Raw genomic sequence first — 16,597 nt, 5'->3', positions numbered from 1 at the left:
TGACCGTAAGGCACTTCGAGTTGCGTGAGGGATTGATGCCGTGTTGAGCACAACGATTTTGAGCGAGTTCAGCCAATCCATGCGGAATACCTCGTCGGACGCTTTCGGCGAAAGTTCTCATCATGACCGAGGTCAACCTAATGGGGTGCGGTCTGTTCCAACTCTACGCAATACCAAGAGCGTGTTGCACAGCTCCCATCTTCGTGGTGGTGCTGTTGAAGATCGGCTGACCTTCTGCGGCAGGTCCACGACAGGAATTGCCTATATTGACCATCCGGTACCGGAGGTGCTTGCCACTCTTGTTAGGTTGCGATGGAGGGTAGTTCGAGGGTAAGCATATCGAATACCGATCCCATCATAGTGGAATCCTTGAGGTCCATAGCTCGACTGTATCCACGTGCACTCTGTCCGCTAGGGCCGACACGCCGCGCCACCAACGACGCAACGATCGCGCCTCCATCTGCTCCAGCGGACATCGTGCGCATTACAAGGACTGTGACAACACTACCCGAGAAGTTTTAGAGTTCGATACTTTAATTTAGTATAATTTTCTATGGCGCTTGGGCAAACCTATACTCGGATTCGTGCTTGAGAGAACCATTTTATTCCAATGAAAATGTTGTCTTGATTTGATTGAGCTGAATGATTATATTGAGCTTGAGATCCATTACGATGTTGTCGTGTGTCGTGAGAGCATTATCCGGATATGCCGCATAATAATTTTTTCTCTGGCTTTTCGTGGGGCACTGTGATTGGTCCACTGGGTCTCTGCCCCAATTCCACGCCGTTCCACACTGCGCTGACTCTGGTGAGAAACCCGAGGTAAAGTGTGGCCAGATCCCAAGTTCGTCTGTGCGATAGGTGAGTTGCCGCCGCCCGATGCCGCCCTTCTGTTGTGGATGAACTCATTCATCTATGTGTTGCACTCGTGTGTAGCTGCTCGGAAACGCCACCAGCTAGATCGTCCGCAGATGATTCGTTCGACACTAGGTCTCGTCGCCCTGATATGGACAGCGGCGACGGCGGCGGTTGTCAGCGCGCAAGAGAACTCGACGTCATTTATCTGGAAGCCCCTTGCGAACTCCATATGCACGAACTGCGCTGTACAGATCACGAATGCATTGAATTGGCCAGCCGAGCTCAACAGAGTTGGCATCGTGCCTGAGAACCTCAACTCGCCAGGATGCAGTTTGGGCACCACATACGTGAATGTTATTTCCCCAACGATACGAAATACCCCATGGACACCCACAGGGACCGCTGTCGAGTGCAGCCTGACGTTGGCCGCCTCCATGACGTCTCCAGTTTTTTGCATCACGACAAAGACTCCAGGGGCCGTGACTTTATCGCTGACGAAGGCGCATCTCGTGTCGCTCGCCAAGGCCCCTTCCTCCACCTTTACGCTGTTCAATTTGACGAGCCCCCTGGTTGTTGACTTGGTGTATACAACCCCAGGCTCGTTGTCGATCAACATGACCAACGTCTCGGCCGAGTGCCAGAATTCAAACCCTAAGGCGACCGCAATTCCCGGGATGGCCTTGCTCGATCCTAAGGACTTCGTCGTCGGCCCGGTCAACTTCGTTCCCGGTGTATTGAGCGCCACGATCACATCGAGTTCCACAGCGCTCGGGTCGTTGACCAACATCACGTTCAACGTGATTTCGACCTCTGCGATTCCGCCGATTGCTGTGATGACTTTGCTGTCCGAGAACGCCCGGACAAATTTCAACCTCGCGTTCAGCTCGACCACGGGCGACATCTTCATTACTGCTGGCGGTGTCACGTCGAAGGCATCGTTCGACCTGGCGAGAGATGTCGACCCAACGTTCGGCCTCAGCTTCACCTACCGCGGCACGGCTCCGATCTCGCAGGACGCCAACTTTTCAATCGTCTTCACGAACGTGTCCAACCCGAAATCGATGCTGAATGCGCTCAAAGTCGTGAGTTTGTACGTAAAGGACGCTCAGCGCCGCGACTTTGCCGAGTTCAAGGACGTCCCGTTCGCCGGTCCCGTGCCCCAGCGCTACGACTCGTCGTTCAATCCGTATGACTTGGTATCAACCGTCCTCTTTGGCGTGTGCATGATCGTGGCGCTCGTGGTCGTCAAGCAGCACGGTCTCGGCTTCACGACGACGACGTGCTGGACCGACCTCGTGTCGATTTCGGTCGTGCTGTCCCTCGCGTGCGGGTTTGTCGCGTACCTCCTGTGGATGGTGCACCCGTCGTCCACGTTTGTGTTTCTCACGGCGCTCCAGTACTTTTTCAGTACCAACATGATTGTCGCGCTGTGTTTTCACTGGGCTTCCGTGCTGCGCCTCCAACTCTTCCGAAAGCTTACAATCAAATCCCCGGCGCTCTACTGGTACTTGTTTATCTTGGCCGTCCTCGTTGGGTGCCTCCTCACATGCCTCATCATCTTCTCGTCCACACTCGACTGTGTGTACACCCACCCGGTCACTGGATCGTTGCAGCAACGGTCGTTGAGCGCCCCCGTCCCCGCCGCCAACGGCAACGACGTCCTCGACTCGCTCGCCGTCTGCTCCATGAACGGGTACTACATGCTCTTGGCGCTGGGCTTGATTGTGTTTACCGTGTTCCTCATCGCCCTCGGTGGGGCTGTCATGATCAAGGGGCGAAAACTCATGCTGGACGATGCGCTCCCGATCGAAGCGCAAGCCGCGATGCGCAAGGCCCTCACGATCTTCTATTGCATCATTGCGAGCACCGTCGTGGTCTACATCATCTCCGAAGTGATATACATTGCGTCGTACATCATTTCCAAGAAAATCGAAGACAACTACAAAAAGTCGCAACGAGTTCCAAGCAGCGGCGCCAACGACGAACAGCGCGTGTCCACAGCGATCTGGTACTTGTTCACGGTGTGGCTACCCCAGTGCGGCCCCCCTGTCTTGCTCTTGTTTCTACATTACTCCCCGAATCAAGACGACGAACGCGCGACGTCCTTGGCCGACGGCAACGGAACCAAGCCGAGCCAAGACATTTCGACGCCTGGGTCCGACCGCATGGGCGACCTCACGCTGTTCAACGCGCACAATGTGACGCAGTCGCATCGCCGGTTCCTGAATCGCACGGCCACGTTCCTCGAAGATTCCGCGAACAAGCTGCACGTGATCGTCAAACTCAAGGTGCCCGAAGGCAGCTTGATACGGCGGTGCTACATCACACTCGATTATTGCACGCTCAAGGTACCCACAAGCGCCAGTGGCGGCCACTTGTCGTCGACGGCGCTGTCGAGCCAGCACCCCGCCGACGTCGTTCAAGAGTGGAAGTTTGTCGAAGGCACGGAACGCGTCCAGTCCCAAGAGATGGAAGATCCTCAGTTTCGCAGTTCGACGCTCGGCATGGTAAACGTGCCGTTCGTGTCGGTGCTGTCAGTTCCTGTCGCGGGGCTTGCCGCGCATACCCTTCTCCGATTCATCGTGCACGCCGAAGACGAAGAGACCGAGAGCGTGTTTGCCCCGATTCTCGAGTTTGTCACCACTCCTCAGGCGGTCATGGACGCCACGTCGAGCAGCCAGGCCCTCATCGTTCGCGCTGCGGACGAGTCGGAAGTAACCCACCCCGAGCTCCAGATGCCTCGCCGTCGGCATCGCGCCCCGTCGAGTGCCTATGCTGCCAAGATGCTCATGTCGTCCGAGCTCCACGTGACGACCGTGCTCATGGACAGCATCGGCCCGGAAGCGCCTCTGAATCACCACAACATGGGCAACATCATTCGTTTCTTCCAGTACGAACCGACAAACGGCGACGTCGGTCTCGTCGTGGAAGACTTGAAGGAATCTCGGTTCTGCAATTTGATCCCGAGGCAGTTCCTCGAGTGCCTCGCCGTCGAGCGCGCCGACGACGTCGACCAGGCCAAGTTGGACTTGCAGACGTTTTTGAGTGTCAAGAAGGATCGCGTCGATGGCGGATTTTACAACCAGATTTTGCAAACGATTCAAGAAGAGGGCGACTACAACTTGACCAAACTGTGGCTGGAAGATCGACTCCAGCGACGCAAGGAGTACCTGTCCAAGATCCGTAAGAACGTCCAGTTTCTCGTTCAACGCGACAAGCAAAAGCTGTACTTTAAGGCGAGTGTCGACAAGAAAACGGAGGATCTCAAGTTTGTCCCAGTCAACTTGGTACGGTCCATGATGCTACCCCGTGAACGCCTGATGGTGTTTTGTCCGTAGCACGTCGAAGACATGCTGGTCGGGCCGCAAGACGCTTTCGTGAATGAAGCCAAGCTCCGGTCGTCGCTCGACGTCCACACGTACGACTTTACGACGGTGGGCGCCATGGCCGCGCATTGCTACAAATTCAAGCTGGGCGGGCTCATGTCGCTCCAGTCCAAGCTGGCCAAGCTCGAAGCCAAGCAGGAAATGACCGATCTGCCGTGGGACGAGCCGTCTCGCCACATGGACGACCTGTCGTGGGACATTCGAGTGCGCCGGGACGTGTGCATTTCGCAGGCGCTGACGGCGTTGGTGGCGTGCTTTGTACGCAAAGTCGAGATGGCAGTCCAGCACGCCGACCCGCACGTTGGCGAGGCGATGCTGGTGCAGTGGAGTGAAATCGGGTTCCTCTTTCAGGTAGAATCGCTCTTGAGCACGCACGGCAACGAAATTGGAATGCTCGAAGACATGACCGTCGCACTCGATGCGCTCTCGAACGTGTCGTTCCGCCTGGTCGACACCAAGGACAAACCGAACTCGCGGTTTTCGTTCCGGAAGAAAACGGTGTCGTCCGTGAGCGACGATGGCGTGGTGCAAAAGGTTCAGTTGCAGGAAATGCCCCAACCGAGTCCGTTCCGGTACACGGTGACGGTGCAAGTCCAGTGCGGCGACTTTGACCTGCCCAAAAAGTTGGCGGCCGGTGGCCTTGTCTCTGTGTGCCCCGTGCTCTTCACACAAGGCATCAACGAAATGCAAACGATCGCCAACAACACGGAGAGAGCCAAGACGGAGCTCCAGGACGTGATCAATATGAAGTACCTCCTACAACTGGAGACGTACGCCCAAGCGTACGGGCAATGGGTCCAGGAACAGGTACCAAGTCCCACACCATCAGTTGCTTGACGATGGCGTCACGCATCCATCCTTGTAGAGCATGCGTGGGGTTGTCGTGAATACTCGAGACGATAGTGGCGACGTACATAAATACTTGGGATCGCTCCGCGTGTCGATTGAAGAGGCGGCGAACAGCCTTGTCAAGACGAAGCGCACGGACATTTTGACCAAGAGCTCGGATGTGAGCCGCCAAATGGGGGGTGGCCGCGTCACGATTTGCAAGAGCGCCAAGGATCGCACGGCCATGTCGGTCACGTTGGAGCAAGGCCGGCTCTTGATGAAGTACCATGGGATGGGAATCGACAAGTTTGCCCCGACCGTCGCGGCGATGCGGTCCAAGGGGGTGCGCATTGAAAACGCGCTCAAGAACACAGGCAAGAAACAGTTTGCATTCAACAAACTGCAGCGGTACGCCATGCCAGAGGACTATAGGTGTCCAGAGAATGTCGGCGGGTCGGGGAATATTAGTTAAATCAAATCGTATTGAAGTAAGGCTTAGATTGTAGCCGTCGTGTACGCGATCGATGCTTTGCTTGAGGCCGAACTGTCGATGGCTCGATTGGCGTAGGTTGGATCACGTCGGCCCATCTCAAGGCGTGCATCAGCACTGCTGCTGTTGAGCTGGCTGGTTCAATCGATCCGCTGGCATCGCGACAAGCAAAACTTCGGCAAGCTTATCCCCTAGCACGTTTTTCACATCTGTTGCATTCATCTTGGCTGATGGGACCACCATGAGCAAAGGCGGGAGTGCAAATTTCACTGACAAGAAACATGAAGTAGAGGCAATCATCGTGTTCATATGAGTCCACCACACGGACTACGAAGCGAAGCGTTAACCTAGGCCTTGACAGCGAATCGACGCTTGGGGAAGTACGCTTCCTTCTTTTGCTGCTTCAAGGTCTTGATCGCCTTTTCTTCCTTGGTCAATGCACGGCGGATGGCGCGGGTCTTCTTTTCGCGGAGATCCACGGGGATGTGCTTGCCATGGCCCAACTTTTCACGGAGGCGAGCCTTTTGGGTTTGGTTGTACACGGTCAACACGCGCGCGATCGATCGTCGGACAATCTTGATCTTGGCGAGCTTGGAGGCAGCGCCGCCGGTCACCTTGGCGACACGGAGCTATGTACATTTCCATTGAGCACTCGATTGTCTTGTCACCATCAAAAGCCCACAAATCTCGATTGAACACCTTACCTGGGCCAATTCCTGCTGGAAGTCGTCGAGTTCCGCAAGGAGCTCGGACTTGGTCTTGTTGCGCAATTCGTGGGCCTTGACTTGAACTACAGAGCATTCAGTGAGCGTCACACAGGGGCAACGATTCGGGTCGCCGTCCTACCCATGATGATGGACTGGTGATTCCCTCGGAGTGCAAAAAGTTGGCGAGCGCATTCTGCACCAAAGGTTTCCACCAATCAGAGCGCGCCATACAGTCGGTCAAAATATACATCCGTTTCACTGAAATCCTCCAACAATTTTGACATGCCACCACGAAAAGCGAGTAAGAGGAAGACCGAGATCGAACACTACCGCGGGGGCGCTTGCCGTGCCTCACGGTGGCGACGACAACATCAGCAGGGATGTCGTGATAGACATTAAGCGCATGTACTCTACGGCTACTCCTGTCAAAGGTTGTGGTCCTGTGCGTACGATGGTCAACAGATTCACATGTGAGCTAGTGCATGGATGACTGCGATTCAAGGGCCATGTTATTTGCAGGCAAACACTGCTACAATCACGACTAAACTAATGACGTACGAAGGGATATCCCTCGGTCCGCCGCTACGCTTTACGTCTGCAGGCGATGGTGTCGGAACTGACACGTTGGCCAGGAACGCCGGGATGCTTTCCGCGAACGAACGAAGGACAGCCACGATGTGATCGCCGCTGCTGGGGATACTTGACGATGGTACGATAAAGCTCTTGCCTTTGAGTTCGAATGTGATACTGGGCTTGCCATATTGTCTGAAAAAGTACTCGCTAAACGAGCCATACGCCAAGTACAGCTTGCTGGCTTGTTGAGCGCCGTACACGACGCCCGTGTCCTTGAAGATCGCGTCTTGCATGGCTTGACCCAGCGCATTGAATTTCTCGTTGAACGGAGCGTCGGGAGGTGCCGATGTGCTCGCGAAGGGGGTCAGGATAAGCCCGGCGTAGCTGTGAATGTCGATGGCTCCAACCACTTCCAAGTGCGACTGGAGCCACGTATGGATGCCCATTGTTTCCGGTTCGCTGTAGGGCGAAGGCCCGGGATACGTAAGGCTAGATTTTGGCGTCGGCACGAGGTTGAACGAGGACAGGGGGCCGAAATTTCGATTGAGATCTACTCCGCTCTGACTCGAGTCGGCGACCGGATCATACGGAATGCTTTCGCCCAACGGATTGACGTTCTTTCGCCGAAGTCGCTCTTCCGTCGTCCATGTGGCCACGTACCCATCGAGATTCGTGATCGGCACAAAGACCCAGTCATACAACAGCTACACATATCAAGGTTAGCGCCATTCGTTCGTAGTAACTGCACAACGCACTGGTTTATTTCTCGTCACGAGTTCATCAATGAGGGTGGCCATCGCATATATAGTCGCAGACCCCGTGATCCATTCGCGGGCGTGCATCATGCTGAGGACAACGACCGTCGACCGGCCTCCTGTCGCACCGGCAATTTTGTACGCTGGGATAGGTCTGCCCACAAACGTCTTGGAGATCGTAAATTTGGTCAGTGTGTTGTTTGGCGTGCGGGCAACCAAGGCATCGAGGTACTCAAACATTTGGTCCTGCGGTCGGAAGCAATCAAAGAACGACGACGACGCGAACTGGCCAGGCACGAGAGTGCTTGTCAAGTACGGCGTGGCGGCTTCTTGGCATGCCGCGTTCGCGACCACGTCTGGGTTCTGGCTGTGCGCAATGGCGGCGCAGGCAGCAGTAAGTGCTACCCACAGCGTATTCCCTGCCATCAAGTCGTCGCGGGGGCTAGCGATGTTGCCACTTGACGGTATAGGACAAAACACGTGCGTAATCGGCATGCGAGAGTGTTGGTACTGCGCTGCTAACACATTATCCGGTCGGTTTTAATGAATGTTAGTCGGGTGTCCTTGGTTTCTAATGAATGTGTGTCTTCAATGGCAAGTTTTCAACTCGTCAGCATTGCAGCAGTCTCCTCGGGTCCCGGAAGTTCGTCAAATGGAGAAGCAAGGATCGCCAGCACCTCGGTGAAGTCGCTGGAGGTGTCGTGGTGATGCGTCTGCGTTGTGCACAGCATCTACAAACGTGGCAACACTGTTCAGTCCATACCGACTGTCTCGACGTACTTCGACCTCACGCAGCAGTTCGAAGAAGTGCTTGCGCTCAGTTAGAATGACAGACACCTCGGCTTGCAGCGCATCCTGTCATTCAAGGTCAAGCACGAAGCCACACCATGTGTACCAAGTCTTTGATCCGACCATGCAATTCTGCCTCCAACGATGCATTCTTAGTCAAGGACAACGGTGAGAACGATTGTGTTGGCGTGGAGATTGTACCAGCAACTGAAGCAACGTGAGAGTTCGCTGCTGCTTCTTCTTGGATGCCGCGACTGGTCCGTGCTTGGCTTCCACGCCTCCTGCTTTGGTTTTGGGTCTTCGCGATGACTTGCTGGATGTTGGGGCGATTGGAGTTGGTTTCGCCTCGAGAGTTCGAATCAAGTGTGTGGCGCGTTGCAATGCGTCGACTGTATAGGTCCATGAGCGCCTATGTAGTGGAAGGCAAGTTGAGCACTTGACAAGGGCATTGGACAGTGCCTCACGCGACTACATCGAGGCAGCCTTTATCCACATCTGCTTCGACGAGTGCCGCGGCTTCTGTCGCGTCCACAGGGTCCATGCTGCCGCCTTTGTCTTTGTTCCCGTCAGTGTATAAGGGCACACATCAATGCATAATGATCGAGGAAATTTACAGTTTTCGGGCTGGAGCAAAGCTCCCTTGACGCTCTGGCGAAATAGCCCCTGAGCAGTGTTGTGAAGAACCGATCAAGTCCATGCAAGCTGAGCAGGTGCGTACATTGCGCATGCTGAACGTGGGGATCAAGTTGAGGTTCACAGGAACTGCGCCCGATTTCTGGAAGATTTGCTCGCGTCGTGCGTAGGCGTTGCCAATGCGCATGGCGTCGGGGTAGGTGCGGTGAACGTAGTCGTGCACCCAGTGCAGAAACTCAAAATGCTCTTGAAATACACCTCGGACGAGTTTCTTGATGGCCATTTCCTGCCACCTGGATGATATTTGTGGAGTTGAGCCACGAACTAACCTTGTGCACACCGCATGTCTCGAGGGCCCGCTGGAGAAGTTTGAGATTGCGCTCGTACTCTGGCTCAACCTGAGCGTGGAAGTTCACTTGCTGGAGCGGCACTTTGCCAGGATACAACAGGTCAAACACTTGGCAGTAGGCGATGCCGTCGGCCAAGTGCTCGATCTACGCGGACGAAATGGGTCAACTGAGACCTGCCGCACCAGTGTAAACCTTGCCTTGGTGTAGTCTGTCTCTAGAAACTCATTCAGCCAGCTCAAGAGTTCGAACCGGCCGATGCCTCGTGCCTTCAGCTTTCGGATCGCCATGCTGTACGAATTGATTCCCCCACCACGGTGAAAGGTCGCCAGGTGCATATCCGGATACAGAATGATTCTAACCGGAAAATGAAGGGACTCAAAGTAAAATGCACCACAGGAAGCAAGTCGATGCCGACGTGGCATATTTAGTTCAGCAACCCACGACTGCACCAGTGTATGGCCACAATCGCCGCTCTCTTCCGGAAGGGTCAAACCGCAGATAACTGGGCGGCCAAAGGTTTGCAGCCAGGAAGCGTACACGAGAGACTACCCCCCATAGTGATCTTCGTTTGCGACGAGGATTGCCGTAAATTGATTGGGTGGAAGTGGCCAATCGTGGGCTGTGCTGTGACAATCGTTGCCGTGGGGCAAGGCCCCATCAACCTCGCAGAGAGGCATCATGACGCTGCCGCTCTTCGTGGCTGCTGCGGCAGCTCTCTTGGTAACATTTGTTGTCATCGTGCACTTGTTTGGTCCTGGCCACGAAGACGCCCCGGAACGCGCTTTAGTGCCCCCACTCGAAGGCGAAGTCACGCTGCGGACGACGTACAAGTACGAATCCGGTCGCTTGCAAGCGCATCCTGTGCGTGTGTACACACAGTACTATTACCCAAACCAAACGGTGCCCAAGGGCGTTGTGATTTGCCTCCATGGAATCTATGCACATAGTGGTGGGCTAACTCCCCTCTTCGACGACCTCCTCCAACGCGGCTACGTGGTCGGTGCGCTGGATTTCCGCGGGTTCGGTCGCACGTCCGGGCGATTCGGGTATATCGAAAAGTTTTCGCACAATGTAGACGACACGCTTGCGTTCTTGGAAACAACGCGCGCAAAGTTTCCAGGCCAGAAGGTATTTGTTGTTGGCATGTACGTCTTGCCCGTTGCGACAGCTCTAATCCTGGTTGAAGCTCCATGGGTGGCCTCATTCTGCTACACACGCTGCTGCGAGCGCGCCAAGGACTGATCGATGGCTCAGTTCTCCACGCCCCTCCCGTGCTGCTAGCCGATGGGGTGCGGCCCGCTGCCATTGTGGAAGCGGTGTTCCGAGTATTGGTGAAGGTGTTCCCAAAGCTGCCGGCAATTCCAACGCACGGGTCGTCCCGCGCCAACAGCAAAGAAGTCGAAGAGGCGGTCGAGACGTCCAAACAGGCAGATGCTTTATTTTACAAGGGCTGCCTTCGACTCGGCACTGGCTTGAATATGCTCGAAGCGACGCTGGACATTCAAACGCAACTCCACAAGATCGAAGGGCCGTTTTGCTTGATCCATGGCGACAGCGACCGAGTTTGTGCATACGAAGGGTCCCAAAGGTAACTTGTTTTGCCATCCTCCCCAGTGGATGTTTGTGAATCGTCGTAGAATCTTTGATGCAGCGGCATCGACGGACAAGCAGCTGATCACAATCAAGAACGGCGAACACAATTTGCTCAAGGAGCCCGCGCGATTTCAACATGAATACTTGCGCCACATCGGAACTTGGATAGATAGCCATGCCGCCGCGTCGCCACTGGACCATGCATTGCCGTGACTATGCCAGCAAGTGCGGCGCTTCCTGTTCACGACATCGTGGCCATTGAGTTGTTTCATGGCGCTTCGTATGCCGATGCAATAAAGCAGCAGCACACACTATCATGCCGTGCCGTGTCAACAGGTTTTCCTTTGTGGGACATTGGCTAGCAGCAATACTTCAACCACACGTGGTGAAATATCGAGTGGAGTTCTCTCGGAACTGATGACGGTGGTGGATGCAGGAGGCACCGGGTGCACTGCTGGTCAGAGCACATGCACCACATCGAGCGTCAGATAACGCAATATTGGCTCTAGACAGTAGTCCAAGATGAACACTCGAGGCTGATCCAACGCATGTCGACTTTTTTCTTGGGGACGCACGTCTAGTGTGCTGAAGGATCCATTTGCAACGATAGGGGGCATGAGTTCGTACGGATCACAGTGCACAGCCACGTCCTTGGAACTGCGCACAGTCAAAGTCAACCGTGCGCGGTAACCTCATGTGACGATTCAACTGGGGCGGTAGCATGAACAAGATCTCACGTACATTTCTGGATGATGGCATCGAATTGAAATGGCAGCGACGTCGACTTGAACCAGCAAAATGTTGAAATGTGGTACTGCGTACGGCATTGCACCCGGAATGGCCAACGACTGTACGCACCAGCTCGGACATCGCCCAAACACATTCCCGTCATGGCCGTACAAGCACATCTTCCAGTCGCACAGGTCGCGCTCTTTCACTCCATCCCATCGCTCGCAAAGGACGTGTCGATCCTTGGGGACCCTATCCGGACGAACGAACAAGCCAGGACACCTGAACGAAGTGCTGGCAAGTTGGAAGCTGTAACAATTGGGGGAAGTCCCTCCTGCGTTTCGGCGCTGGGTGAGGCTGGTACTCGTGGCCATCCAAGTTCGTTCATGGCAGGCCAAGTGGTCACCCATGCGGGCAGGCCGTCCAAGTCGGCTAATGGCAGGCCAACACAAGCCACCGGCTCGTTGCAATTGTCCGCGTCGCTTCGCATTGGCCAGTGTCGCATGGATATCCTTCCGAGGGATTTTCCTTGATCATTCATTGGCGAATGAATAGCCAATCCACGGCCGATGGGAGTATAAAACCTTCGTAGCGTTCGCAGGCCTTCGCGCGGACGCGTGGGATGCGGTGTGATGGATTTTCGTATTTTATACATGGAAAATATATGGCCGAATAAATACTTCCAATTAAATTGTTTAGTTCACATCTCACCCGAATCGTACGGGCATGCGACGCGAAAGATATGATTGGTCCAAGGCACGGTGCACATGCCCGATTCTTCATTTGGATTGGCTAAAAAGATTCTATTTTGTGATTGGCGCGCCGCTTCCTCGGTGTGGAGGTCTCAGCGCCGTGCAAAGGACACGAACCCGGCGGTACTACACATGAGCTTCAAGGTTGACGAGGACTGGGAGGAGTGGACGCCGGAGAAGGGCTCGTTTGTACACCACATGATCGCAGGATCCGCGGCGGGTGTCGTTGAGCACTGCTCCATCTTTCCTATTGACACCATCAAGGTACCACGGCTTCGCTTGAGTCATTGTGTCCTACATATCAGTCGTACAACCTGTCGATCACGACACCCCAACAACGACGACGTCCCCAAATGACGTCGTGACTGTGTAGACACACATGCAGTGCCAACGATGTGCGCTGAATCCCGGTGCGGTGCATATGGGTGCGTTTCAAACAGCCTCCAAACTCCTTGCGCAAGACGGCTGGCCGCGTCTGTTTCGCGGAGTCAGCACGATGCTCGGGGCAAGTTTGCCCGCCCATGCTCTATATTTTTCCGTGTTTGAGTCGTGCAAAGAGAAATTTGGCGCCGACTCGTCCGAGCACACGCCCATTCAATCCGGTGCACCCGCGTCTCCATGCATTGTGGGGTCCTCATCTTGGACGCAGGGGCTGCGGGCGTGATTGCGACCATTTCGCATGACTTGGTCATGACCCCTATGGATGTACGAATCTATTGCATGTTTCTCACCCCATGACCACTCTGTCATTGTCGATGCAGGTTGTCAAGCAGCGCCTGCAATTGGGGTATTACTCTGGCGTTCTGAACTGCATTAAGACGGTACTACGGTCACTTTGGCCATAGATGGAATCGCGCGGGTGGCTCAGTGCTTTGATCTGTAGATGTTGCGCACGGAGGGGGTGCGATCGCTATACATCAGTTTCCCGACCACGTTCTTCATGAACTTACCTTACAGGTATACTTCCTACAACCACGACCTTTCTCGATGTGATCGCGCCTTGGGTCCTCATACTCTCTGGAATGCCAGCATGATCATGGTGTCGACCAACGAAACAATGAAAAAGCTCCTCAACCCGTCCGGCGACATCAACGTGAGCGCGTATGTTCTGTCTGGGGCGATCGCTGGTGCAGTGGTACGGAACCTCGATCACTTTTGTGTTTGGCAATGGAAAAGAATGGTAGGCCGGGGCCATTACGAACCCGCTCGATGTGACCAAGACGCGACTGCAGACGCAGATGCTGTCCCTCGAAGGCACGCTGACGTGTGGAGGGAGAGAGGTCGGTGGCCCCAAACCGTGCGACAAGGTGTGGTGGTGCATGGCTAGTTGTGTGACTTTTGCATGTGCGCGAGTCCATTTTCCAGGTCGTCTCAACAATCGTCCTGACTCTAGTTGAAAGCAACAAAACCGACCTTGCAATACCGAGGATTTCTCGACGCATTTGGCCAGATTTACAAACAAGAAGGGGTCGCCGGATTCTTCCGCGGCGTCGGACCTCGTGTGTGCGTCCACGCTCCGTCCGTTGCGATCTCGTGGACTACGTTTGAAGTGCTGAAAAAACTTTTGGGGGACTGACACGATATCGTCTGGCCATTGCCACCGAAACGGTGGGCATAGTGAGCATCCAGTGGGTGCATGCGATAGACAGAGCAAGGGAAGTTTTTTTTCTAATTTTGAAGTGTGAATCATGCAAGTGGGGACATGTTGAATCGTTGTGATGGATTGCCGCGCTAAGTGGCGGCAGGACACAGCGCCGATCGGTGGCGCGTGGATGCCGACAGGACAAAGCCAATCTACACGAATAGCAACATCATCGCTCGCGCTCCAACGGCCACACATACAGCGCACGCACCATCGACTGGACCATGGCATTTGATGGCGACGCCCATGCTCTTGCTTCCTCGGCGCGCTCCATTTGCGTCCTATGCGGTGGCAACCTACGACAAGGGGGAGTTGTGTTGAGTGGTGCGAGAGACGCCGTACGGCAGTGGTGGAGCAAAGTGGTTCCCGTGCAGATTGTAAATGTAGCGATAGGTTTGCAGCATTTCCTTGATATGCGCTCGAGACGCCTAGACAAGGTCAGTGTCGCACCATGGCCAACGCCAACTAACAAAACGCACTTGCAAGCGCCGCAGCCCGATCAGGTTGAGCCCTACGAGCTTGGCTCGATTCCCACTAACCAACCTACACACCGAACAACGATTAAGTCGTTAAATGAACCGGAAAATGCACCCGAATGGCAGGACATCGCCATCGACTGCACTTTTGCCCCCAATCATGGCTAGACTATGCCACCAAGTTAGAACAGGTATGACAGGAACAAGTCAAGCATGTACCTCCCAATGTGAACGAACTGCTTGATGCCAACTTGGCCACCTACAATCGCCAGGTCTTGAATGGTCACGTGGCCTGCCAGGCACACCTGGTGCAAGTGAGCAATAAAAAACTCAAGGGACGGAGAATTACGTTATTGGACAAGACGACCCGCGAGCCCACTTGACTATCGTGGCCAATGTGGGCCCCAGCCAATATCTAACGCCAGGTGGTTCAGGAAGATGGTGGTCGATGAGGTCATAGTATACCCAACACTCGTCGCCGACTCGCGTTGTGCCTGCACCCAAGCTTGTGCCGGAGTTAATCGTGACATGTTCCCTAACCAAAAGGCCATGACGAATGAAGCCCGACGCAGGATCAATGTACCGAATGAGACAGTTCTTGCCGATCACAAGGGCCGAGTGCCCCCCCGGCACGTGCTTTTTGTCTTGTGGTGGGCCACCAATGCACGCAAAGGGGAACAATGCCGTGTTTTCACCAATGGTGGTGTCGCCTTCGACCACAACATGCGACTTGAGGACAACGTTATCGTGTAGTGAAACCTCTGCAAGCGTCGACGATGAGGTTCGAAAGCAGAGCTTTGAGGAAAACCCACCAGGCCCTATGGTGCAGTACGGGCCAATGTGGACGTCGTGGCCAAGCCTGGCGTTTGGATGGACTACAGCTGTGGGATGGATCATCGGCCTACGATCACAATGATTTGATCCATTCCTTGCAAGATCTGTCCATACAACATGGGGAGTCCTGGCTGTTGGAAGGGCAAGTTCGGTGCCTACACGCTGCATGAGAATGCCGAGCAAACGCGTCAAGCAACGGTACACTAATGTGGTTTAGGAAATCGCGCATGGGCTCCATATGATGCGCAGATAGTGACGACGACAGGTGCCGCCGCCATGACGCCACCGACAACTGCTGCACGCGCCATTTCCAGAGCATTTCGACCAACTGCCCAATCGATGGAAGAGAGATTGCCATGGGCAAAAATCCAACAAAAATGGAGAATATTTTCCAATTTACTTCAGATAATTAGAACATTCCTGTATCCGTCAAACCTGTACATTGTTTATAATACGGTCACACCATATTACAATTGCACAAAATATATTTTGAACAGCAATTTGTCATCAGTCAGGAACAGGCAGTTTGGAGAGAAACACATGATCAGATAACATCGGATAACATCGCACCTACTCTTCCAGAAGTGGTGAGGTTTTGAGGAGACCGCACTCTCTATTCAAGTGAGAAATAGGAAAATGAGTAACTTCGTACATTATGATTGAATTAGGAGATCCAACAACATCATACATGCTCCAATTCATAAAATGAACGACAATTGAAAGGACATATGCCATCGTGAAAAGAAATATTCCTTGTAAGAACGAATTAACCCAAAAGCGCCAAACACAGCCGAGTCACCACAAAGCTGCGGCACTGAGCACTTCCACTTCATCCATTTCACCTATTTCGTTCGCTCGCTATGTATGAAGACATTTGTGGTCTGTTGTCAGCGACAAGTATACCTGGAAGAGGGAGAATTATTATTTCATTTTTCCGACGAATGTCAAAATTAAGTAAGACATGAATACCACAAGTATATCCATGGTCTTTTGTCCCCGTCTGAGCGCAAACGAATTCGACGTTGTGGTTCAGTAAAGTCTCGAGAAAAACGCAAAAAACGCTTGAGCTCACTGCTTCCAATCAGGGACTGTTTGCAATTACGGTTTGGCGCGGTTGTGTTTTTTTCCGAAAGTACAGATGTGCTGACAATAGACAAATTCTGCTAAGTTGAATTCCTTGTGAGAGCATTCTGGAAAATTCT

General features: G+C 53.9%; 6 protein-coding genes across 12 annotated transcripts; 3 read left to right on the top strand and 3 right to left on the bottom strand.

Moving 5' to 3' along the window:
- Positions 1-772: 772 nt before the first annotated feature.
- On the top strand, positions 773-5,610 carry H310_04131 (hypothetical protein). The gene is made up of 4 exons (XM_008868325.1): positions 773-861; positions 937-4,145; positions 4,197-5,051; positions 5,110-5,610. The coding sequence occupies exons 2-4, from the start codon at positions 972-974 to the stop codon at positions 5,542-5,544; spliced, it is 4,464 nt and encodes a 1,487-aa protein (XP_008866547.1). The 5' UTR covers positions 773-861; positions 937-971; the 3' UTR covers positions 5,545-5,610.
- Positions 5,611-6,677: 1,067 nt separating this feature from the next.
- Positions 6,678-8,092, bottom strand: H310_04130 (hypothetical protein; the record flags this gene model as incomplete). Its single annotated transcript, XM_008868324.1, has 2 exons — positions 6,678-7,546; positions 7,598-8,092. 2 exons carry the CDS (start codon positions 8,090-8,092, stop codon positions 6,779-6,781), a joined length of 1,263 nt encoding a protein of 420 aa, XP_008866546.1. The 3' UTR covers positions 6,678-6,778.
- Positions 8,093-8,094: 2 nt separating this feature from the next.
- Positions 8,095-9,676, bottom strand: H310_04129 (hypothetical protein). 5 transcript variants are annotated; one of them, XM_008868320.1, is made up of 9 exons: positions 9,567-9,676; positions 9,349-9,513; positions 9,105-9,305; positions 9,001-9,049; positions 8,851-8,941; positions 8,588-8,795; positions 8,493-8,537; positions 8,378-8,452; positions 8,095-8,328 (listed from the first exon to the last, which is right to left on the bottom strand). In XM_008868320.1, the coding sequence occupies exons 1-9, from the start codon at positions 9,654-9,656 to the stop codon at positions 8,200-8,202; spliced, it is 1,053 nt and encodes a 350-aa protein (XP_008866542.1). In that variant the 5' UTR covers positions 9,657-9,676; the 3' UTR covers positions 8,095-8,199. The 5 variants fall into 5 exon arrangements, with proteins under 5 accessions (XP_008866542.1, XP_008866541.1, XP_008866543.1 ...); XM_008868319.1 differs by having other exon boundaries at positions 8,493-8,795; XM_008868321.1 differs by having other exon boundaries at positions 8,378-8,537.
- Positions 9,677-9,995: 319 nt separating this feature from the next.
- On the top strand, positions 9,996-12,187 carry H310_04128. Of its 2 annotated transcripts, XM_008868318.1 has the most exons (3): positions 9,996-10,514; positions 10,556-10,957; positions 11,007-12,187. In XM_008868318.1, the coding sequence occupies exons 1-3, from the start codon at positions 10,048-10,050 to the stop codon at positions 11,173-11,175; spliced, it is 1,038 nt and encodes a 345-aa protein (XP_008866540.1). In that variant the 5' UTR covers positions 9,996-10,047; the 3' UTR covers positions 11,176-12,187. The 2 variants fall into 2 exon arrangements, with proteins under 2 accessions (XP_008866540.1, XP_008866539.1); XM_008868317.1 differs by having other exon boundaries at positions 10,556-12,187.
- Positions 12,188-12,511: 324 nt separating this feature from the next.
- Positions 12,512-14,146, top strand: H310_04127. Of its 2 annotated transcripts, none has more exons than XM_008868315.1 (8): positions 12,512-12,707; positions 12,817-13,045; positions 13,093-13,148; positions 13,205-13,264; positions 13,327-13,400; positions 13,473-13,578; positions 13,628-13,723; positions 13,837-14,146. In XM_008868315.1, the coding sequence occupies exons 1-8, from the start codon at positions 12,576-12,578 to the stop codon at positions 14,017-14,019; spliced, it is 936 nt and encodes a 311-aa protein (XP_008866537.1). In that variant the 5' UTR covers positions 12,512-12,575; the 3' UTR covers positions 14,020-14,146. The 2 variants fall into 2 exon arrangements, with proteins under 2 accessions (XP_008866537.1, XP_008866538.1); XM_008868316.1 differs by having other exon boundaries at positions 13,628-13,750.
- A 28-nt stretch (positions 14,147-14,174) lies between these two features.
- Positions 14,175-15,458, bottom strand: H310_04126 (acyl-[acyl-carrier-protein]-UDP-N-acetylglucosamine O-acyltransferase; the record flags this gene model as incomplete). Its single annotated transcript, XM_008868314.1, has 10 exons — positions 14,175-14,237; positions 14,297-14,381; positions 14,428-14,513; positions 14,565-14,628; positions 14,677-14,730; positions 14,781-14,866; positions 14,911-14,976; positions 15,027-15,096; positions 15,145-15,322; positions 15,374-15,458. 10 exons carry the CDS (start codon positions 15,456-15,458, stop codon positions 14,175-14,177), a joined length of 837 nt encoding a protein of 278 aa, XP_008866536.1.
- Positions 15,459-16,597: the final 1,139 nt, after the last annotated feature.

The sequence above is a fragment of the Aphanomyces invadans genome, assembly GCF_000520115.1.
Source record: "Aphanomyces invadans strain NJM9701 unplaced genomic scaffold supercont1.6, whole genome shotgun sequence".
Classification (NCBI taxonomy): Eukaryota; Oomycota; class Saprolegniomycetes; order Saprolegniales; family Verrucalvaceae; genus Aphanomyces; species Aphanomyces invadans.
Note: the sequence above shows the minus strand (reverse complement) of the source record. Positions and strands in the feature narration are given on the sequence as shown.

What these genes read in the sequence shown, in the direction of transcription:
- H310_04131 (XM_008868325.1), top strand. Translation starts at nt 972, where the DNA reads ATGATTCGTTCGACACTAGGTCTCGTCGCCCTGATATGGACAGCGGCG. An exon ending in AGTTTGTCCCAGTCAACTTG is followed by an intron (nt 4,146 to 4,196) that starts GTACGGTCCATG and finishes TTTTGTCCGTAG; the next exon opens with CACGTCGAAGACATGCTGGT. An exon ending in GGCAATGGGTCCAGGAACAG is followed by an intron (nt 5,052 to 5,109) that starts GTACCAAGTCCC and finishes CCATCCTTGTAG; the next exon opens with AGCATGCGTGGGGTTGTCGT.
- H310_04127 (XM_008868316.1), top strand. Translation starts at nt 12,576, where the DNA reads ATGAGCTTCAAGGTTGACGAGGACTGGGAGGAGTGGACGCCGGAGAAG. An exon ending in TTCCTATTGACACCATCAAG is followed by an intron (nt 12,708 to 12,816) that starts GTACCACGGCTT and finishes GTGACTGTGTAG; the next exon opens with ACACACATGCAGTGCCAACG. An exon ending in TTCATGAACTTACCTTACAG is followed by an intron (nt 13,401 to 13,472) that starts GTATACTTCCTA and finishes CTGGAATGCCAG; the next exon opens with CATGATCATGGTGTCGACCA.
- H310_04128 (XM_008868318.1), top strand. Translation starts at nt 10,048, where the DNA reads ATGACGCTGCCGCTCTTCGTGGCTGCTGCGGCAGCTCTCTTGGTAACA. An exon ending in AAGGTATTTGTTGTTGGCAT is followed by an intron (nt 10,515 to 10,555) that starts GTACGTCTTGCC and finishes TCCTGGTTGAAG; the next exon opens with CTCCATGGGTGGCCTCATTC. An exon ending in GCATACGAAGGGTCCCAAAG is followed by an intron (nt 10,958 to 11,006) that starts GTAACTTGTTTT and finishes GAATCGTCGTAG; the next exon opens with AATCTTTGATGCAGCGGCAT.
- H310_04129 (XM_008868323.1), bottom strand. Translation starts at nt 9,656, where the DNA reads ATGGCGATCCGAAAGCTGAAGGCACGAGGCATCGGCCGGTTCGAACTC. An exon ending in TAGAGACAGACTACACCAAG is followed by an intron (nt 9,514 to 9,566) that starts GCAAGGTTTACA and finishes TCGTCCGCGTAG; the next exon opens with ATCGAGCACTTGGCCGACGG. An exon ending in AGACATGCGGTGTGCACAAG is followed by an intron (nt 9,306 to 9,348) that starts GTTAGTTCGTGG and finishes TCCAGGTGGCAG; the next exon opens with GAAATGGCCATCAAGAAACT.